The sequence below is a fragment of the Ceratotherium simum genome, chromosome 7, assembly GCF_057802395.1.
Source record: "Ceratotherium simum simum isolate JZ-2026a chromosome 7, ASM5780239v1, whole genome shotgun sequence".
NCBI lineage: Eukaryota > Metazoa > Chordata > Mammalia > Perissodactyla > Rhinocerotidae > Ceratotherium > Ceratotherium simum.
Genome location: NC_141906.1, coordinates 83,314,505 through 83,334,384, shown reverse-complemented (window position 1 = coordinate 83,334,384; position 19,880 = coordinate 83,314,505). Strand labels below are relative to the sequence as shown.

The 19,880-nt window shown below is 44.0% G+C and overlaps 1 protein-coding gene across 2 annotated transcripts in view; it reads right to left on the bottom strand.

Moving 5' to 3' along the window:
• Positions 1 to 8,182: 8,182 nt before the first annotated feature.
• NTM (neurotrimin) overlaps positions 8,183 to 19,880 on the bottom strand; it is a 405,852-nt gene continuing 394,154 nt past the window's right edge. Inside the window, exons 7-8 of one of the 2 annotated variants that reach the window (XM_004438483.3) lie at positions 14,223 to 14,255; positions 8,183 to 9,882 (exon numbers count right to left, since the gene is read on the bottom strand). In XM_004438483.3, the coding sequence (XP_004438540.1) occupies positions 9,782 to 9,882; positions 14,223 to 14,255 (134 nt within the window). In that variant the 3' untranslated portion in view covers positions 8,183 to 9,781. The remainder of the gene's footprint in view (positions 9,883 to 14,222; positions 14,256 to 19,880) is intronic. The other variant, XM_014793752.2, reaches the window with a different exon arrangement.

Genomic DNA, 19,880 nt, shown 5'->3' with positions numbered 1-19,880 from the left:
ACTAGTTAGTAGGATCCATGTCCTTTTTAATGCTCTCCTAGAGTCCTATCTGCCACTATCCCAGCCTCTCCAGTCATGCAGCTCACAACTTAGTACTCTGGGTGGAGCAGGAGATAACTGGGCCTCTTTGGCAATGTTCCACACATTGGGGGAAGCTGAATGCTCACTCACATACTCTTACTTTCCCCTCTGGAAGAAATCATGGGCTCAGAAGGTCTCCCTTGGCACTGAGTTGTGCTAGCTTGGGGGAAAGATTATACAGGTAAAGTCAGACTGCTTCTTTTACCCCCTCCAAGGCATCCAAACTCAAATATTTTTAACTCTAATGCTGTGTTGGAAATTCTTTGCTGGAAACCTGTACTCACACAAAGACTCTCAAGTTCATGGTTGATTGTTTAAGACAGTATTCTCCAGGGGCTCCTGGAATGTGGCTGAGGGGCTGAAGCTGGGTCATGGGCCCCTGCAGGATCCACAGCCGGGATCGAGGTCTGTATGCCTATTACCCAATGCACAGGTGGTCAACACTCCTCCTGGCCCCTTGACATAAAGTGTTGGATCCCACATCTCCTACAAAGCAACTTTTTTCCATGGATGGATGCCAAATTGTTGTTGTTGAGGCGAGGGATATGACAAGGATGTCTTATCAGCCATGTTGCTGATATCACTCCTCAAAGAACTTTTGAAGTAATGGAACCTGGGAGTTCTTTGGTAACTATTCTGTTATTATGGCTAATCTGGGTTATTCACTAGATGGTCAAAGCTGAATAGGGCCGGCTCCGTGGCTTAGCGGTTAAGTGCGCGCGCTCTGATCCTGGCGGCCCGGGTTCGGATCCCGGGCGCGCCCCGAGGCACCACATCTCCGTCCAACCCGAGGCCGAGTCCCGCGTACAGTAACTAGAAGGATGTGAACCTACGGCATACAACTATCTACTGGGGCTTTGGGGGGAAAAAATGAATAAATAAAATCTTTAAAAAAAAAAAAAAAAAAAAAGCTGAATAAATGTGCCTGAGTCCAAGCACCTTTCCTGACTAAAGTTAACCAAGTGGCTAGGATCTATTGATGCAACTTGTAGTACAGAACTGCCTCAGATGTCAACTAAGCTCTTGACAATGATCTGGGCTGATCATGGCACTGTATATGTAACTCAAGCTATTACTAATGCATGTGCCCAGATGTAGCCCAACCAGATCACATTTATTTTCTTAAAGCCATCATGTTACTTTCTGAATGCCTGGTGTAAACAAAGGGGTATTGGAACAACTTTGTGGAACGGAATATTTTTTTTCCAAATTGTTTCTTCTTAGATAGCTTGTTTCTTCAGTTATTAGTGCAAAGGTAGGCTGCACTGAAGGAAGGGAATGGGGGAGAGAAAGGAGATAAAGAGAAATGTATAGAAAAAACACTACTACAGAAGACACGGGTGAGCTAGGTTAGTGGGTTATTTAGTCAGAAAGACTTTCTCATTGATAGTTCAAAGACGTGCCTCAACACTGCTATGTTTATTAATGAAAACAGCCTATGCTTCTGCTCATAAATTCCAATTTTATTCCCACTGTTCTGGAGCTCAGATCATCCTATGTCATAGACTCTACCTGACTGCTTATTCTTTTATATTTTTGAAGACAAAGAATGATGAGTCATTAATATAGATGCTCCTAGTATGCAATGTTTGGAAGAATGATTCCTCCATTTTCCATGGCTGGGAAAAGAGACATGTATTAATGTGAAAATGATCAGGAGGCCAGGGTGTGTGAAGTATTTGTAAAACAGCAGTGTTGAGGTACATGAAAGAAGTGGCAGCAAACACGCTGTAATGAATTTACTGCCCTTGTGCTGCTGTGATAGAGGACAATTACTTCTGACTAGTGAATTACACTGTCGAATATTGATTTCCTTGTTCAGAACTAGGGCTGGGCAAATGGTTTGCCTGACCCTCTTATACACGTGCTGTGCTAATGTTGGCTCAATCAAATGCTTAGTAGATGAAAAAAATGTTTCGCCCTTGGAGGGGGGGCATCCTGTACCCTAAATATGAGGAAGAAAATGTTGGTGAGAAGGATGAGTTATCCCAATATTCTGGAACCCTAACACATGGAATGTGTGCTGAGTTACGCTTTACTAAGTAAAATGTCCTGACCAACTTAGGCCTAACAGGCATGGGATAAAACCGGTGATTTCCTTGGCTCATTGTGGGCTATGAGCTGTTTGGCTGACAGGAGGAGTCAGAATCACTAGTTATTACAAATAAAATCACAGACAGGTTTGGTTTTACCCAAACTGGTGCAATTGTCAGAGTAAAGGAACATACATTGAGAAGAATCAGTCAGCAAAAAAGAGTTTGGGGGCAAAGAGCTTGTGTAGTTGGATCATTATGTGTTTGATTCCTAAATGATGGGCTCTAATCCATATGAGATTCCCTGGGTGATTCCAGAGGGTGCTCTGCTTTTTGTTTATTTAGTTAAAAATCACAGCATGTAGGACATAATTCTTATCAAGTGTATTTGAGAAATGTAAGCAGCCTATAACAAAAATCCAGGATGAAACTTTGCAGTAGGATGTTTTAACATGCAGCTCACTGGTGAGTTTGAAATAGCCCACAAACCATCTGAAACTATCTAGAGCATTTTGTGCATTTGTACTTGGTTGGATTTCTTATCTTGAGAGAGTGTCTGGATTTTTCTTCAGATTCTCAAAGAGTAGCCGAACGTCCAAAGGTTTGAGAATGGGAGGCTATTCAATCTTTATGACATGCCAGAAAAAATAGGTCCCTTCCTAGTTGAGTGTAAATAGAGATACCTCTTATATGTCTCCACAAGGCCAAAGGCTTTGCCTTGGTTTCAAATGTGGAATTTTCTTATTTCGAGAAATAGATGTAAACTATAGAAGAATGCAGAAGGAGGATTTCACACCTTGGGAGGCCTTCTGAGACTAGCTTGTCAACATTAATTTTACCAATTGGGAAATTGAGGCCCTGGAAGGCGCAATGACCTGTGCAGATCCCACAGCAAATCTGAAGCTGTGTTTGGGCTGGAATGCATCCTTTGGCTGCTGGTTTCACATCCTCTCTACTCTACCTATACCCATTCCTCAAAAAAATGAGCAGAAATTGGCATACAATGCACATACTTCTTTTAATATGTGAAATCTGATTGTATTTTGCCAAGAGCATGCCTAGGAATGGTGCTCACAGTGACCAGTGAGTAAGGAGGCAAGGCCTTGCCCCTGCTCTCTAGGAACTTACTCTCAGCACTATGGAACGCATGGGATGTATGTGTCCATAGACCCCCTCACACATACAGATTATGTCTTATCTTTTCGCATTTCTTCTCTATTTTATCATTTTATTTTCATTTTTATTGCTTGTTAAACTCTAAGATGGACACTTTAAGAGAAGAATTTTGTATTTAACAAACAGTATCTATTGCTCCACATCTTACTTCCTGTCTGTCTTCCTTTCCAAGTGGTCAACACGAATGAGAACAATTGTGGACATGAGTGAAAAGAATGACATGGTGCTGGCTTGAATTGATGACTTGATAAAGCATTTATTTTCCTTTTACTCCTCTTTCTCTTTCACCTTTCCAAGGTAAGACAAGGACCCCCCTCACCCACATGAGTGCTATATGGCGTTTAGAGTTTACAGAGTGCGGGACTGGTGGCTTGATGGCTCCATCTGATCCTTCCATCAGCTCTGCAAGTGCTGCTTAAGAAGAAACTGAAGCTTAAGAGAGTGGCCAGGCACAAATGGTGGGGGGAAGGGACCAGGGCTCACACACCTTCAAATGCCAAACTCAGTCTGAGCTCTGCCTACTGCCTCTTACATCCTCGTGCTCTTCACAGAAGAGTTCAAAATGAAGCACAGAGTCTAGGGGGCAGGAAGAAAGGTGAGGAGGACTTGGTGAACTTAGAATGGAACCAACAATACACAAACATGTCAAATGAGACATGCACAAACATTTCTGGGCCCTCAAGCAGAATGCTTATGAGGATGATAAGTGATATGATCATTAAAAACCTTATCTGGAGACCCTTCTTTTCATTACTGTCTCCTGTTATTTTAAAGATGAATTGGGAATAACAAGTGTCATCTGTTTTGAAGAATTAAGTAATTACAGTAAATACCATACGTGCACACACACTCACGTGTGCGCGCACACACATATACACACATATACTCCTAGTGAGATTTCTGAGAATTTTGCCTAGTTCCAATATCTTATACTTCCCTAGACTTTAAGATGTGTGGCAGTTTATTTTCTCTTGTTTTACTTGTGTCATACAGAGAGCAAAACTGAACAGCAGCTTGGGGCTAACATCATTTCCCATTCCAGAAAAAGCCACTGTCTTTTATTAGACAACACTCCTTTCCAAGTGCTGGAGCATCCATCCCTTAAGTTGTCCTTAAGGAGTCACTTCAAAAACCTGCAGAAATGGCAGCTGTGATTATGTGTTTTCTGTCCTTATGAGCCATTCTGGAAACCAAGACAAATGCATTGGCTGTAGAACTTGCCCAGAATCATACCTTCAATTATAATTTATCAAAAATGTAGCTTTCCTAAATTTTTCTTGCAGAAATCTTATAAAATCTGAAATTACCTGATTATTGAATTTTAAGATCAAAAAATATTAACAGTCTTCCATCATAACATCTTGTATAAATGATAAATAAAGGGAACCCAACTAGCTAGTAATAGAATCTGGACTAGAACCTAGTTCTACTGATTAGCAATTCAGTTCTGTATCCAAAATACTGCATTGATACTAAGAAATTCCAAAATCAGATTCACTAGAAACCGTGAAATTGCTATGGCCATAGCCAACTGATATTTCTAGGAAGTTCTAATCAAATAGATATTCTGGCAGAGGAATAATTCATTTTCAAATAATGCTAATGATCCCTAAAGTATAGAAATAAACTCACATACTTTCACAATACTCCAGAAGCAGATGTCAGTTATGTGGAGGCTTGCATGGGCATAAAATTAACACTCAAAAAACTAAAGCCAAACCAAGCCTCCTTCATAAAAGATGATGCACCAAAATGCATCCAACATAACCTGCAAGAAGTGATCTTGAGCACAGGAATTAGGGAATCTTTTCTACAGAAAGCCATATTGTTCTAGTCACATGATTTGGATATGATGGGAGAGATATGGAGTTGTGGGAGACAGGGAAATGAGAATGAAGATGCACAGAGTCAGAGATCTCGTTACTCACAAATCATAAGGATATTTAATTTGCATTTATTGCCTTGGAGGAAGACAGAGTTGGACACTCATGGAAAAAGTGTTTGAATTAAAAGCAGAGAGATGCTTTAGAATGGCCTGATTGAGCAGTTATGGGATGACAAAGGAGACACTACTATACAATCAAATCCCAATGAGCAAGTTCTGAACCAAATTACTTCTGGAATTTGGTTTAAAATCTTAAAAAAAATGCTAGAAAGAGGTATTATTTAGTTCCTCTCTCAGATACCACTAATTTCAATTCTTTTGCCTATCTGAAGAAGCGTAAACAACTGTCACTTGCAGACGCATTTGGCCTGTAGTAGCACAATGGTATGTAGGCTCTTCATGAGCAGGGACCATCTACACTGCCACATCTCTTCTTTTGAATAGAGTTTTCTCCTCTAATGAGAAGTGCCTCAAATTTTTCCCACTGTGAGAATAAAAATCATGGATGTTTGCTGATGCCAGATTTTATATTTTTTTATCAAGCAAATCCACATATTAAAGGGACATTCCTGTGACTGATCAGTGTGACTGTCTTACCTTCTAAACTCACGGTTCAGAGGTATAAGATAAAGATGGGGTCAGTCCAATGAAATGTGCTAATTCTCAATCAGATTTTACTGTTAATTCATTTGCTAACTTATCTCCAGCTTGAAGAACAATAACTGTCATTCATCATCACCATCATCACCATCCACAGCAACAAAAACGAACATTTGTGGATCATGGACTGTGAATATAGCTCCAGCTTTGCAGGACCCACTCATCAGAAGGCAGTCCTTGGGCAAGTACTCACAAGGCTTCAAGTTATACATCTGAACCCACTGTATAGAAGGATTGATGGGGAAAGGTTTAACTACAGGAACTTGAGAGCCATTGCACATCTGCATGGCTAGAAAGTAGCAGATATTCTATTGAAAGATGATTGGGAGTCTACAGGAATGTTTGGAGTGGTTAGGGTTTGAAAATACCCCCTATCCACCCTACACACGTGAGAGTCTATTATGGGATAAAATCTGCCAAACCTAAATCATTGTTCCCTCAAGGAACATCCTAAAGTTAAGGTAGTGAATGAGTCCTAGAGTTGGACAGTGACTTGAGTCTCAGGGAGTCCAGTACATTTGAAATCCAGGCCAGCCTGTAGTAATGGTCTTCCATCAGTAGCTGTACCAAGAAAAATAACTGCAGGCACTATTCGGGATACCTTTCTTTACTCACTCTAATGAACACTCTTGCCAAGCTCCTGTTTCCTGAGAAGACACAGGCTTGAGAGTTGTCCCTATGAGCTCCTATCAAAGCCATGTCCTCCTGAATTGAACTCTAAATCTGGTTGAAGGCCCTTTCTCGTGGGCACCTGGATGCTCTCTTTAAAGACTGAAATTCAGCAGACTGGAGGTATGTGGTACAGTAAGCAGGAGATAAGAGGAAACCCCTCTTGTGGCAGGACAGGGAGTTCTCCTATCTGTTGAAGCCATCAGTCATGGCGAAGCTGGTTCTACAAGAGACATGCTCTTGAATAATCAGAGCTCAAAAGAAGCTCAAGACAAGAAGGACAAGTGAGTTGGCAAATTGGTAAAGTGAAGCCTTCCTCATAATGCCACTTTACAAAGTTGGCCGCGACCCACCAGTTACTCCTGGAAGGTTGATGATGGACTGACCTAAAGTATGCTTAGTAAATGTGAAAGAGAAAGCTCTGATTCAAATAGGGTAATGTGCCACTACGTCCTCTTGTCCCAGTAAAGTCTAGGAAGTGTCACTTTGAGGATGCCTTGGTACATTTTATTCAGAGGTGTTCTGGGCTCAAGTTTAGCAATACAGAAATTACATGTTTTGCCCACTGTATTCTAGTGAACCATGATCTGTGCCCAAATCCTCTGGTTAGTGTCTGAAGAAATTGAGGCATGGGAGAGCTAATAAATCTCAACCCACCCACTTTCATTCTAAGGAGACCCAAAGCTTCTTGCCTTTAGTTATTCTGGGACATAAGGGTGGAATGATACCAATGCAGCCAAAATCTGTGAGGCTTGGCCACAATGTTCCAGACCATGCTGCTGGGAAGGAGTTGGGATATCTGGCACCTGGCGGTGGGGGTGGAAGGTCAGAAGGGCACAAATATGAAATCAACAATGTTTTCTCAATTTTGCTAGTAGCAGCTGGAAATGGAACAACTCCTTTCTGCATATTTCCTACTCTCAGGTGCCATTGACCCCTGAGGACACAAGTTCAGTGATTCCTGAGTGTTTTGGCTCTGACCTCATTTCTGCCTCTCAGTGAATCTTCAGCTACTTATTTAATTTCCAGAATTAATCAGAACAAGTTAGAATTATTTGAATACTATTTTGTATTAAAATCTACCTTTTCTCTTAATTTGTGGTTTGAGGCAAGGTTTGTGGAGCAGGCATGGAGGGAAGAGAGTCTCCCAAACACTGCTTGATGGGATTTGGGATTATTCAACACCAACCCACAATGCTTTGAGGGTTTTTTGTTTTTGTTTTTTTTGTTTTGTTTTTTTTTGTGATAGCTGCACTATGCTGCCTCCTGGAAATAATTACACGTAAAAGCCTTTCCCTAACTGGACTCGACACTTAGCCCAGGTTATGAGGGGAGGTGTCTGGACATAGGGAGGATGCTGCCAGCCTCAGCCAGGACATTCTGAAGGCATTGGAGACGCAGTCCCCCTGAGAGCCGCCCCTCCTTTGCTTCCTTTAGGAGGATGGAGGTGGTTTCCTGAAGCCCCGTCTGTCATCAGGAGGGGTCTAAAGAGCAGTAGCTTGAGCCAGGAGCCCACCTGCTCCATGTTCTTCACACCTGAGCCAGGCAGGCTCTGCCCCCCTCACCCCCCACTTGAGAATGAGGTACCACACCAGGTGAAGAGGGACATGGAACACTTTTTAATGTCAAGTCAGAGACAACCCCTCCCTCCCCTAGCCCCCAATCCCACTTTCCCTCATCACATCCAGGACCCCTCCCCGAGGCCTCTCTGGTTCCCAGGCTTCTGGGGAGGAAAAAAAAGTTACCTAAAAACTGCATTTTCTTCTCTTTCATACACACGCACACAAAGGTGGGAAATTAAATAAAATAAACCAAGAGGATTCAATTCTCCAGTGGTCACAAAGGCATCAGAGATTCCCATAATGGGCTAAAGCAAGTGGTTACTGACTGTTTAGCTGTTCAATTGCTCGATGTTTGTTCATGCCCCGAGGCCTATGAGGGCTTTCACCTCCGAGAGCCACACCTGGAAAAGACGCTGGCCTGGTATTAGCGTTTTGTGTTTTTTTCTCTTTTCACTTTTTATAAATGTCTCTGACATGTAAATAACCCAAGAAAATAAAAAGGCAGGAGCTGATTACACAATTACCAGTAAACTCTATCATCTTTTAGAAGATCAACACACAGCTAACGCCATATACAGCATGCAGTAATGTCTGAGAAAGGACCCTGCTGAGAAATAAAATGGCTAGAACTCTAACAAAAAAAATATATGTGTATATATACTGTATAATATATGTCATCGAAAGAAGCATAGCCAACAAACTCAAGATACAGTGCAGATCACCCTTCCATTTCTACACAGCATGTAGAAGCACAGTATTTTTCTGCATCAAATGCCAGAATAAGGAGAAATCTGTAGCGCTGGTGGAGATGTTGGTTAAATCGTAAGCATGTTTTTTTGGTGGATTTGCCAAATCCTCACCAGGTGGTTAATGCCTGGTGTGTGGTCCACCAGTTGTAAACCTAGTTAAGAAGTACACTATTCATTTTTAATATTTACCAAACACACTTCTCTTCACCCCTTTCATTTGTGTATTTTTTTAGTTTTGTCTTGTTTTTGCACTAAGTTCTAGACTCATATCAGAAAATATAATTAATAAAATTAATAATGAATCAGAATCCCTTATTATCCATGATGTCCATGTAGTAAAATGAAAAAAAAAAAAAGTTTAACAATATCTTTTGTGACTGTTGATTGTGGGATTGTTGTAGCTGTCAGGCTGTCTTGTTTAGTTTCCTTTTTCTTTGTTTTTTTTTAAATTTTGTGTTTCATAACACACCCAATAGTGGCACAGTCTACGAAAGGGGCCGCAGTGGCACATCTGGGCCCACAGGTCTCACTGTGTTCATCTCTATCGACTGATTGAATTTGGGATGGCCGACTGCAGAATTTTCCTTGGTGGGGGCATGTTAGTGGGCAGAATGGCTGAGCCCTCGCCCCCGTGTAACAAAGAGGTCATGCAATGCAGCTTGCAGGTGAGTCCAAAGCCAGGTGTGTGTTCTTCCCGTTTAGGAAAAGAAAGAAAACTCAGCTGTACCTACATATCTGCAAGGCCTGCAAGGTGACTTTCAATTTCCTTTTAAAACTTGTTTTCCCAAAGTATTCTTTGTCCCCTCCCTCGAATTTGTGTCCCATTGGACTCTGTTTCTCTGAATGTTGTTTGATGGTATCGTATTTAGAAACGGGTTTGCGCTTGCTGCTGTCGGAGTTGCTTTGCTGTTGTGTTGGTGGTTGCAGTGGTGGCAGCATTTCCCCAGTGGGAAAGTGGCACTCACATCAAAACTTGAGGAGTTGGTGCAAGACCAGAAGAGGTAGCAGCCAAATGCAGCCTGCCCTCCTCGACGTCCCGTTGTTCACCTCGCTGACTGCGCCCGGGCCTGAGGAGAGAACACACTCGTCAGGAGCCACCTGGTATAAGATGGAACCTCTGTCACCTGGCCTGCTGTCATTAGGCCTTGCCTCTGATGAAGCATTCCTCTAACTGGAAGCATTTGGTGTTCCAACTGCTTACATAGGGGCTGCATTAGAAATGAACCTTCTATAGCTTCAATCCCCTGGATGCACAGTCTATAATGGGGAGCGTTCCTATGCAAAGAGAGAATATGAGGATCAGGTCAAGGTGGGCTGGTGGCCACTACTCCTCTACTGTGTTGTAACATGCTAAGGCCAGGCCTCAGGGTCAAGTTCAAGAAGAAGGTGCAGATTAATTAATAGCCTACACAGAGCTTCAATAAAGTAAGACCCCTCCATTGTTTGCATCATCATCCAACCACTTCTGAGCACTGCCTGACTTGACACTCACATGACCCTCCAGCTGCTCAGCCTGTCGTGCAGGAAAGGACCTGCTGGACGCAACGATCTGTCTCCCTGCTGCTGCTGTGTCGGGAGTCCTGTCCATCATGTCAATCACCCTATCTCAGGGCAGTGCCTGGGCTTCCACCTGGAGAACTTGGCCCCTTCCCCATCTGGACGAGGTAACAGCACACCTAGCGCAAGTATTACATGCCTGAAGGGCCAAAACCAGCCTGCATGCAGTCGAGGTGGGATCCAGTAAAGGAATAGGAGGCCTCTTGCCGTGTACATGGAAGTAAGGGAAGATTTACATGGACAATGGGATGCAGAACCTCCACAGTGTATGTCTTTGGGTGGGAGATGGATGATACCTTTCCCTAAAAGGCACACACCAACCCAAACAGATACAACCCAAGGCCAGAACTTCCTGGCAGTGTAAGTTCTCATGATGAGAAGCACAGGAGACACCTATTCTGCCCTCCTTGCTGCAGGGAGGTGACCTTCTGGGCAACACAAGACTGAAGGCATCTGCCATGCAATGCTCTCCTTCTCCCAGTTCCTGGTGGGATACAAGTGATCAGGAAGCATTCCTGGAAAGCTCCCGATGATTTACATTTCAATTTCAGAGATGCTTATCGTTTACCATTGGTCACTAATTGGTTGTGTCTTCTAAAATCTTACTACTATGTTTCTATATAAACCACCACCAGGAACTCCCTCTCTGATATTCAGTCACTCTGTTATTATACAGCAGCCTTTGGAATCCCAGGAGAGAAGCCACTCCTTGATACCTTCTCAGGTGATAGTTTATCTGTTTCTGTACTATGAGGAAGCCCTTCTGCTCTGGGCCACGGCAAGATCCTTCACACCAAGACTCTTGCCTGTGCCTGAGGCTGACTCTTAAGACATAAACGCTGTTTCTGAGTCCACTGGACTAGCAGGACTTTGTGGGAGCCCAGTTCCATGTTTAAGCTAGGCAGAGTTAGTGGCTGTATTCTATCTTCCCATGTGCGCATTGCACAGTGATTTCAAATGTGTTCTGCATGTCTGGCACACCGTGCTCCTAGCCAGACACACGTCCATTGGTGCATGCCTCTTTTTTCTCTTTCGTCTCTTTTGCTCTCCTGAACGCTTACACTCACAGCTTTGAAAACACTTGCGCATGCATCCCAGCGCATCCCTTCCCCCACCCCTGTACCCTAGCCATTGCTAAGAAGATGCCCTGAAAAGAGAAAGGAAACAAAAGACAGTTCTCTGCATTAAATGCTCTCTGCTTCTCTCCTGCATTTCCTCCTTTTAGGGCTACCCAGCCAGTGGAAGTCTCCAGCAGGGAGAACAGAGAATGCCACAAGCCAGGCACACAGCCCAGCAGGGACCTGGCTTGGTTACCATGTAAGAAGAGTCGGAAAACCTTGTTTGCAGGCCAGGGACTCTGCAGTGCCACAAGGGAGGTGGCTGTGAGCTGGCAAGCAACCCCCGGGGCACCTCACAATGGCTAGGCGGCTCTGTAGGTGCTCTCTCTGGGCACTGTGTTAGGTCTCCTTGCTGCTCCTCTCAGAGTGCCTTTGTGGCTCTGCTGCCTGCTGGGATGCACCACAGAGAGCATGTAGGGAGGGTCCTGACCCGGTATGTCAGAAAACTCTTCCCATAGAAGAAAGGAAGAGGCCACGAGTGTGCCAGAGCCTCCTCTTGCGTGTGTTGTTACCCTGGACAAGCTGTGGGGCCTCTCTGCTGCTGCCGTCTCCTGTCACTCACTGTGCAGGATCACAGCCGGCCTGCGCTCGCCCCCCCACACTCTCTCCCCTCACTACGCCCCTTCCTTTTCTCGAGCATGTCCAGGAAAACTGATCTGGACAAAGCTGGACAGAAGGAGGAGGAAACAGGGGTGGTCTCTGGAGAAACACTGAGGCAGGGGTACTCCGCACATCCTCTCAAAGAGGACACTGCAACAGCTCTCCTTTCAATTTCCAAAACAGTTAGCAAACTGGGCCTTGCCACCTGTGACCTTGACCCTTTGAGTTTATTCTTTATGCTAATTCCAGGGTGATGTTTCTACAATTCCATGTTGATCACGTTACTGAACTATTTGATTTCTACAGCCTTTACAAAACTTCCCAACTGCTTGGTAGAACACTCACTGCTTTTCATAAGCTCACGATCTGCCTCCTTAGCCTCTCTTTCTGCCACATACTCTTTGGTTTCTCCCTGCCCTTGACTCCATGCAACAAGAGTGTGTACCCTCCAGCCATATTCTCTTTCCTTTCACACCCTCAAACCGTCTGCCCCTCTGGTTGAAACATCTTTCACCCAACTCACTCCCACTTCTTGTTCCAGGTTCTGTTCTGATCCCCAGTCACCTCCTCCAGGCAGCCTTCCTTGACTCACTCTGGTTTGCTTCCACAGCACCATGTACATCCTGCTATTAAAATAAGTACCACCCTGTGTTGTAATCTCTTTATTTGTCCAAGTTACATATTTCCTCCTCTATTCAATAAAAGTTTGTTGAAGGAAGGAAAGAGCCAGAACATTGTGATGCGTGTGGACACACCCATATTTACTTTGTCTCTGTGTTTTTCTTTCTCTTAAGATTCTACTTGGAGGAAAACAAAACGAAAAACAAAACAAAAAACTTGTTTCCCACCTTGCCTTCTACTTTACCTCAGTTTTCTCTTCCAAACCTCCTTCCCCTCTTTTCCTAACTCTTTCCAATAAAAGTCACTGAACGTTCCTGTGGTTGAGGGGTGGTGTACACAGAAGTAAAACCACATCGATTAGGACTGCAAGCAGAGTGCTTGCAGCTGGAAAGGTGCTCTGGTCCCTTACAGACACTCATGTACAAGGTAAGGATTATTATCTATCTCCTGCTTTAATATGTGAAAACTTACCCTTAGAGGGCTTAAGTGACTTCCTCAAGGTCCCTTGACTTCTATCTCCAAATGCAATTTTCTTTCCACTAACTCGGGCCTGCTGCTTTGTGTAACTCTCGCATCTTCAGAGAATGAAGAGGAGAGAGAGAATGAGGCCTTGGGCCAGTCCCCAGCCCCTGCCCTCCGGCTACCAGTTCAGGTGAGAACCACACAGGACAGCCCTCGCTCGCCGCCCCATGGAAGAATGCTACGAGAAGAGGACCTTTTGCCCACACAGGTGCGACCACAGTGTCCTGGAGCAAGGCTCTCCCAGAGCCAGAGCTGGCCAGAGTGACAACTCAGCCCATCTGCCTGGTGACACGGCCTCTGTTCTTCATCCAGCCACGCCTCCACTCCGCTGTGGATGCCTTTTTTTTAATTGCCTCTATCTCATTAGAGAGCTGCAGAGGCCTAAAGAGACTAATTACCAGGACAGTTAGGGTCCCAGAGAACTGTGATGAGTGTCAATTATCCACCAGAAACATCTGGCAGGAATGAAAGCCTCAAATAAGATGCATTTTATTTGTAGCCAAGTGACTCACCCAAGAACCACCCTTTTCCTTCCATTTTTCCCTCCCTCTAGCCACTTCCCTTCCAGCTCCAAGTTAGAGAGAGAGAGAGAGAGAGAGAGAGAGAGAGAATGAGGTTAGCAAAGGGCAGCATGCAAAGTCAAGGTCTAAGAAGGTCGTTGCATTAAAGCAGCCATGTGCAAGGAAAGAGGCAGGCCTGGCACAGAGGAGCTAGACATGGAGCTATTCTGGGCACTGGCAGGTGCTCATTAGTGCTGCCAACAAAGAGAAGTTAAATGTCTGCAGTGGAAGCTGCCCAGGGAGAGTGGTGTGTCCTTGGGGACAGGTTAATCTCAATTGACACAGAGACAACCCAAGGTCAGGGAGCGTGCCCACTGGGCTGCTTCCTGGGGTTAGCTCAGAAGAGAAGGCGTCTCGGAAGAAAGTGACGAGTTTTGCATACCCCATTCCCACCAAGGCAGCAGCTGCCTGGAAAATAAATATACCAACCTTTCCAAGGGGTCAGAGCTGTAGTTTTCACCTCTAAAAGAAATTAAAAACAAGCCACTGTTAAGGTAGAAAGCAGCCAGAGGCACTTGCTTTGCCCTCAGATAGTTTTGGGAACAGCCAGTGCTCTGGCCCAGGGCCTCCTCCAGCCCTGGGGCACCTGCCTCTTGCTGTCCTGACCACAGCCCAGCCCTCGTACTTGCCCCTCTCTGGTTTTCTGGGAAGTCGGTTGCCATGAAGTTGAGTTGGGGCCGGCGGAGGATATGAATGACAGTCAGGTTGGATCTCTGAACCACAGAGAGCCACACATCCACCTTGTTTTAGCAGGGAACTCAGGGACTTCAAGCCTGGGGCCCCAAGCCAATAAATACTTCTTTGTAGAACTTTCTTTCTTTGGTCACCAGACTACCCCCTAATTAGGTGAAGTCTGTAGGCTTTAAGTATAAAATTGGCTAATGCAAATGGGTTACACAACAGCAATTTGAAAGTAAGTGCCCATGCTATGTTTGAGATGTAAAAGTTTGGCATTTATCTACGCATTTTAGAAACACTGAGGAGCTAGGTTACATGTGCCAAAGGAGCCCAGATCTTTGATATCTGACTTCTCTTGATGCCTCAGACTATAGCAAGCTGGCCCACAGGACTTTATCTCTCTGGACGACCTGATGCAATAAGCATCTGCTACATTAGCACTTGCTGGGACCCGCCTGTGGAGATGCTGGGATGCCAGCTCCTCTCTGCTGACTGGACCATGAAAGATCCCCATTTCACAAACTTCGAGCTCTCCAAAGAATCCACAGAGCCTCTTCTGCTGACAGCAGATGTCCTGTCTGGCCTGAAGTAGTAAGATCTCTAATCTTTGACTTCACTCTTTAGGTAGGGGCCTCTGCAGTTGTTCACCCTGGCTATGGAGAGGATGGAAAATCCTTTCACAATGCATATGTACATCAAATCACCACAATGTATGCTTGAAATATCTTATGATTTTCTTTGTCAATTATACTTCAATAAAGCTAAAAAGAAAAAAAAAGAAAATGACATTAAAGTCCTTTGCATCGAAGTGATACCATTTTCTGTGCAAAGGTCCTCACATTTAGAAGGAAAGAGTCTAGATATAACTTGACCTAAACTTAACTAAAACATTTGACCAAAATCAGATGCATACGTACTTGTGCATTCAAGCTCTCAATCTATTCTTTAAAGGCACCTGAGATATAATAGCCCTCTTGATCTCAGTGGACATTAGCAACCCTGAGACGTCACTCTGAAAAAGATGCAAGAGGTGATCTATGCTCAAAGATCAAAGGGGTGATTCAGAGAAGATCTGATGTAAAGTCCGGGTGGTAGAGACAAGCCAGGAGGGCTGCTGGTGCCATGTTGTCTGCGTGTTTAGCAAGGACAGTCCTTGGAGTGATTTCTGGGCCCTAGAAACCAGTTCAAAGCTAAGGAGGGGCTATTTTCATGAATTGTCTCATTCAGGTACCACTGACTTAAGTCTTTCTGTACCAAGAAGGAAGATAACTGGAAGGAGGGAGGACACTCTGAAGAAGGACTTTTGGAGGGATAAAGCGTCATAGGCCTTTCACCGCCACACCATAAGCAGTGCAAAGGTAGGGTACGTTTAGGGGAGAGTAGCCCATAGAGTGATGGGAGTGCTGGCTTAGACTCTGCTGGAGGACCGACACAGGGAAGGGTTCTGTTTGGTAGTTGGGATTGTTGGAACTATCAGAAAGAGAAATAGTTGGAAAGCAAAGTTCCTGCAGTGCTCTAGATACCAGAACTGATTTTCTATAAGGCAAAGATCTCAAAACAACTTCAGCTTAATTGTTCTCATCCAGCTACTTTTTTCCCTGAATCTCCAACCCACGCTCCTTGAAAGAAGGTCAACACTCTAGTGTCCACATAGGTAAAGGACTATTCGAGACTCATCCTTGACCTCAGCTAGAACTTATCCTTGGGCTTTTCCAGGTAGCAATATTTCAACTCTTCTAGTTGACTAGAGAGCGCTCCTGCCCCTGCTTGTATCTCACCACAGTGAGGGGGGAAATGCAGCCAAGACAGTCTTTATATTTACTCTAAGCCCTTCATGCTGCACTCCAGCCCATTCCCTTTGGTTTGGTACTAAGAAGAGATGTAGAAATGCTAACACTGTCTTCTTTATGCTGTTTGATGTACTATCACTGTTGGGCCCAGCTTCTAGAAGTATGAGTCTTGCTTGAGCTTCCAAAGTGAGCACTACCCATAAACTCAAGCCTTTGAGTTAACTCTTGGCTAGCAAGAAAATAAACAATCCCTGAAAATCCAAGCGTCTATTTTCCTCACCAAAAGCTTGACTGGAATTTGTGAACTTTGTGTTGCTGAGAAGCCAGGTAGAGTGGAAAAAAATATTCAAAATAAAGAAAAAATGAAATAAAAGAAAAAAGAAAAAAAGAACCCCTCTCCCTGCAAACCTCCAACTCAGTTTCTTCAGTCAACCCATAAAGTGATCTTTTTGCCACCAAAGCCAATGCTTGTACCTGAATCCAAGTACCGAGGTAAGCACAGGGCTGCTTGCTGTCTGGTTCTAGTGGGCAGAGGAGGCTGGTTTCATGTCAGGATGGATATATAAGCCTTCTAGAAAGAGGATGAGGGGATTTTTTTTTTTTACATCTTCTGTTATTTAGACACATGTGGCATAGAAATGCTAACTGCTGGATGGCTAGGCCTAATTAACTGTCTTTAATCGTCTGCAGGGAAGAACTGATCATTTCTTCTACTGAAATTTTTTTCCTTCTGAATCAGTTTACTTTAGTCCCCCATTCTTTAATAAGCTGGTTTGATGGTCACTGTGAGGTTCATAGGCATTAATCAGCCAACCTTTCCCAGCCCGCTGATACCATCAAATCTGACTTAATGCTTAGGAGATAAAAGACAAAGGACCAGTGGATGGAAATGAACAGCCACCGAGCTGCTGAGTTTGCAGTGTGGGCCCCAGCACACTTGCCTGTGAAGGAGTACAGTGAGGGATGCTGGCACATCCCTCAGTCCTTATTCATCATGGCAGGAGTCCTGCTCGACCAAATATTAATATGAGGGTGACATGCAATCTGTTTTGTTTGCTAAGGGGAGCAGACAAATATTTCAAGTGTGGCAGAAAATGCCAAGGAGGAATGAAATTCTCTTATTGGAACCTTTCTACTCTGTCCAGATATTGGGTAGCAAAATATCTTGAAACTTCTCTTCAAGCCAAGGGCTCCCTGTCACTGGAAATCCACACATTCACGCAAATCTTGCTTCATATTTGTCCCATAAGATGAATGTAACTAACTTGGGAGTATTCCATGAGAAAATAGGTAGCTCTCTATTTTATAGGAGACTAGCCAAGGAGGAGGAAAACCAAAAAAAGTACACAGATGAATGAGGGAAATGTCCCAGGTGCAAGGTCTGTTTTCTCTAAAATATTCCTTGGTTGTACAAAAGAGTCCAAGAGCTATACTGAAGGCCAGACTAATCCAAATCTTGGAACGTTCTAGATGTCTACAATCTACAACTTCTGGCCCTGATCCAGTGCCCTGCACTCAGTGAGAAGAATGAGGAGTTGAGAGCATCTTGAGAATCAGAGTAGAAAGTTGGCTTAGAGATCCTTTCACCCAAGTTCATAGTTGAGAGCAGGGGGAAGTGAGGCAGCCAGCTTTGTCTCAGCAGCTGGAGACTGCTCCTGGTCCTGTGCTCAGCAGTCAGGTAGTGCTTGTTTGTTTCTGGTCAGTACTGTTACTGTTGGCTTTGGAATGGAACGATGCTTTCTCTATCAGTTACGTACACCTTCAGTTAACCACTAACTCCTTAGCAACCACTACCTGTTTTAAAATCTATTATTCCCTCTGAGAATGAAGAGCTAAGTGATCAGAATGAGCTTAGTCACTTCTGAAAGCACATCCTGCAGCATCATCTGTCTTAGCTCCAGTCTCTCAAATTTCCCTTTGACCATTCACGTTAGTTACTTTTCTAAGGCTCTCTATTTTAGATCTGTGAATATGCCTCACAAGGGGTTCAATAAACATAAGTTGAATCATAAGTTGAACCTGAAGGCTTCTATTGACTTCACGTTTGCTTTGTTTCATTTTCCAGTTTGTACTTCATCACCATGGCACTCTACATCACGAAGGTGACTAATGCAGCCCTGAATCTTTTCATGATAAAAGTATTTTTCTCATCTGTCAAACAGCTTTCCAAATAATTCATTTCCTTCCATCTCCTCCCCTACTTTTCAAGTCTGCCATCCTCTGATGCTTGTTTGCCAAGCCAGAGGTGAATGGATGAACAGGATGGGTGTGGGGTGCAGTGGGACGAGAAAGGTCAGGGGTTGGAGTAGAAGGCAGACAAAGCCATTCCCCATTGTCTTCCCAGCTGCCGTCTCGCTGGGCTGTCCTGTGGTCAGCACTGTCCCTATGAGGAGAAAAGCAGCACAGGCAGCATGCATCTTATTCTACCACTCAGTCCAGCCCCACTTCTGCCTAAATGCTTAGTCATGGTGTTAGTGAATCATTCATGCTAGGCTGGTGACCTTGAGAAAATTTGAAGATCTGTGCAAATAGAGGCGAGAGATGTAGAAGTCATACATAGGGAAGGGCTTGGGGTGCAACAGGATATAAAGGGTTGGGGAGAAGGATTTGAGAAATGAGTTAATGAACCCTCTGACATTACCATGAGGGAAGTCCTTGTCTTGCAGCTTGCATCTGGAAATTGGACTTTAATGATTCAAAATGCACCAAGCAGTTTTCAAAGCCTTTTTAATATGTAGTCTCAGTTGAACGTTGGAACAACTCTAAGGTAGATGAGGCAGATAATTCCATTTTATAGAAGAGGAAATTGAGTCTAAATAAGGTTTAGTGACTTGCCCAACAGCACAGAACTACTAAATGTCAGGCTCTGAACTAGAATTCAGTTGCATCCCACTCTAGATCACTGCTTATTGACTACCACGCATGCTGCACCATGCCTACCTTTCTCCCTTGGAGAACCTCATTGTGAACCAATTGATGCATTTTAGGGAATATTTGAATCTTCATGCAAATGGTGTTTGCTTCTGTTGCTGAGGGCCATCAATAGGACTCTCGTTATGAAAACTGTTCACTGGGTTGGAGTTGTCTTCCTATTGGTTCAGACTCACTCTCTCAACCTTTTGCCTTCACACAGGTCTCCAGGCTTTGCAATATTAATGATGTTTCCTTTCCTTTCTCCCCTCCAATCCTTCTGGGGAAGTGTGGGCAAGGGATGAGCAGAGAAAACAGAGCTATCTTTGGAGTTTCGCCAGCTCGCAGTGACCTCCTTAGCTTCCACCACCATCCTCTAAGTAATTTTATAGGTAGGATCCTTGGGTAGTGCATAGCAAGGGGGAAAAGGAGATGGGAATGGGGACTCTGGGAGAAAGGGGAGGGGAGAGAAACCATAAAGCAAGGGGGATACTGACCTTGCAACAAAGTTGAGCTTGTAGGCTCATTTAGTTCTAAATCGGGTGAGGGACATACAAGAGAGAAAAATGAAAACAAACACATATATTATATACAGTAGCTATATATTTGTCATATATAGTTTGTATACTGCCTTTCACAAACATTTCTGGAGGAATGGATAAATAAAGAAAGACACAAAAACCAAAGGTGGTAGGACAAGATGCAGCAT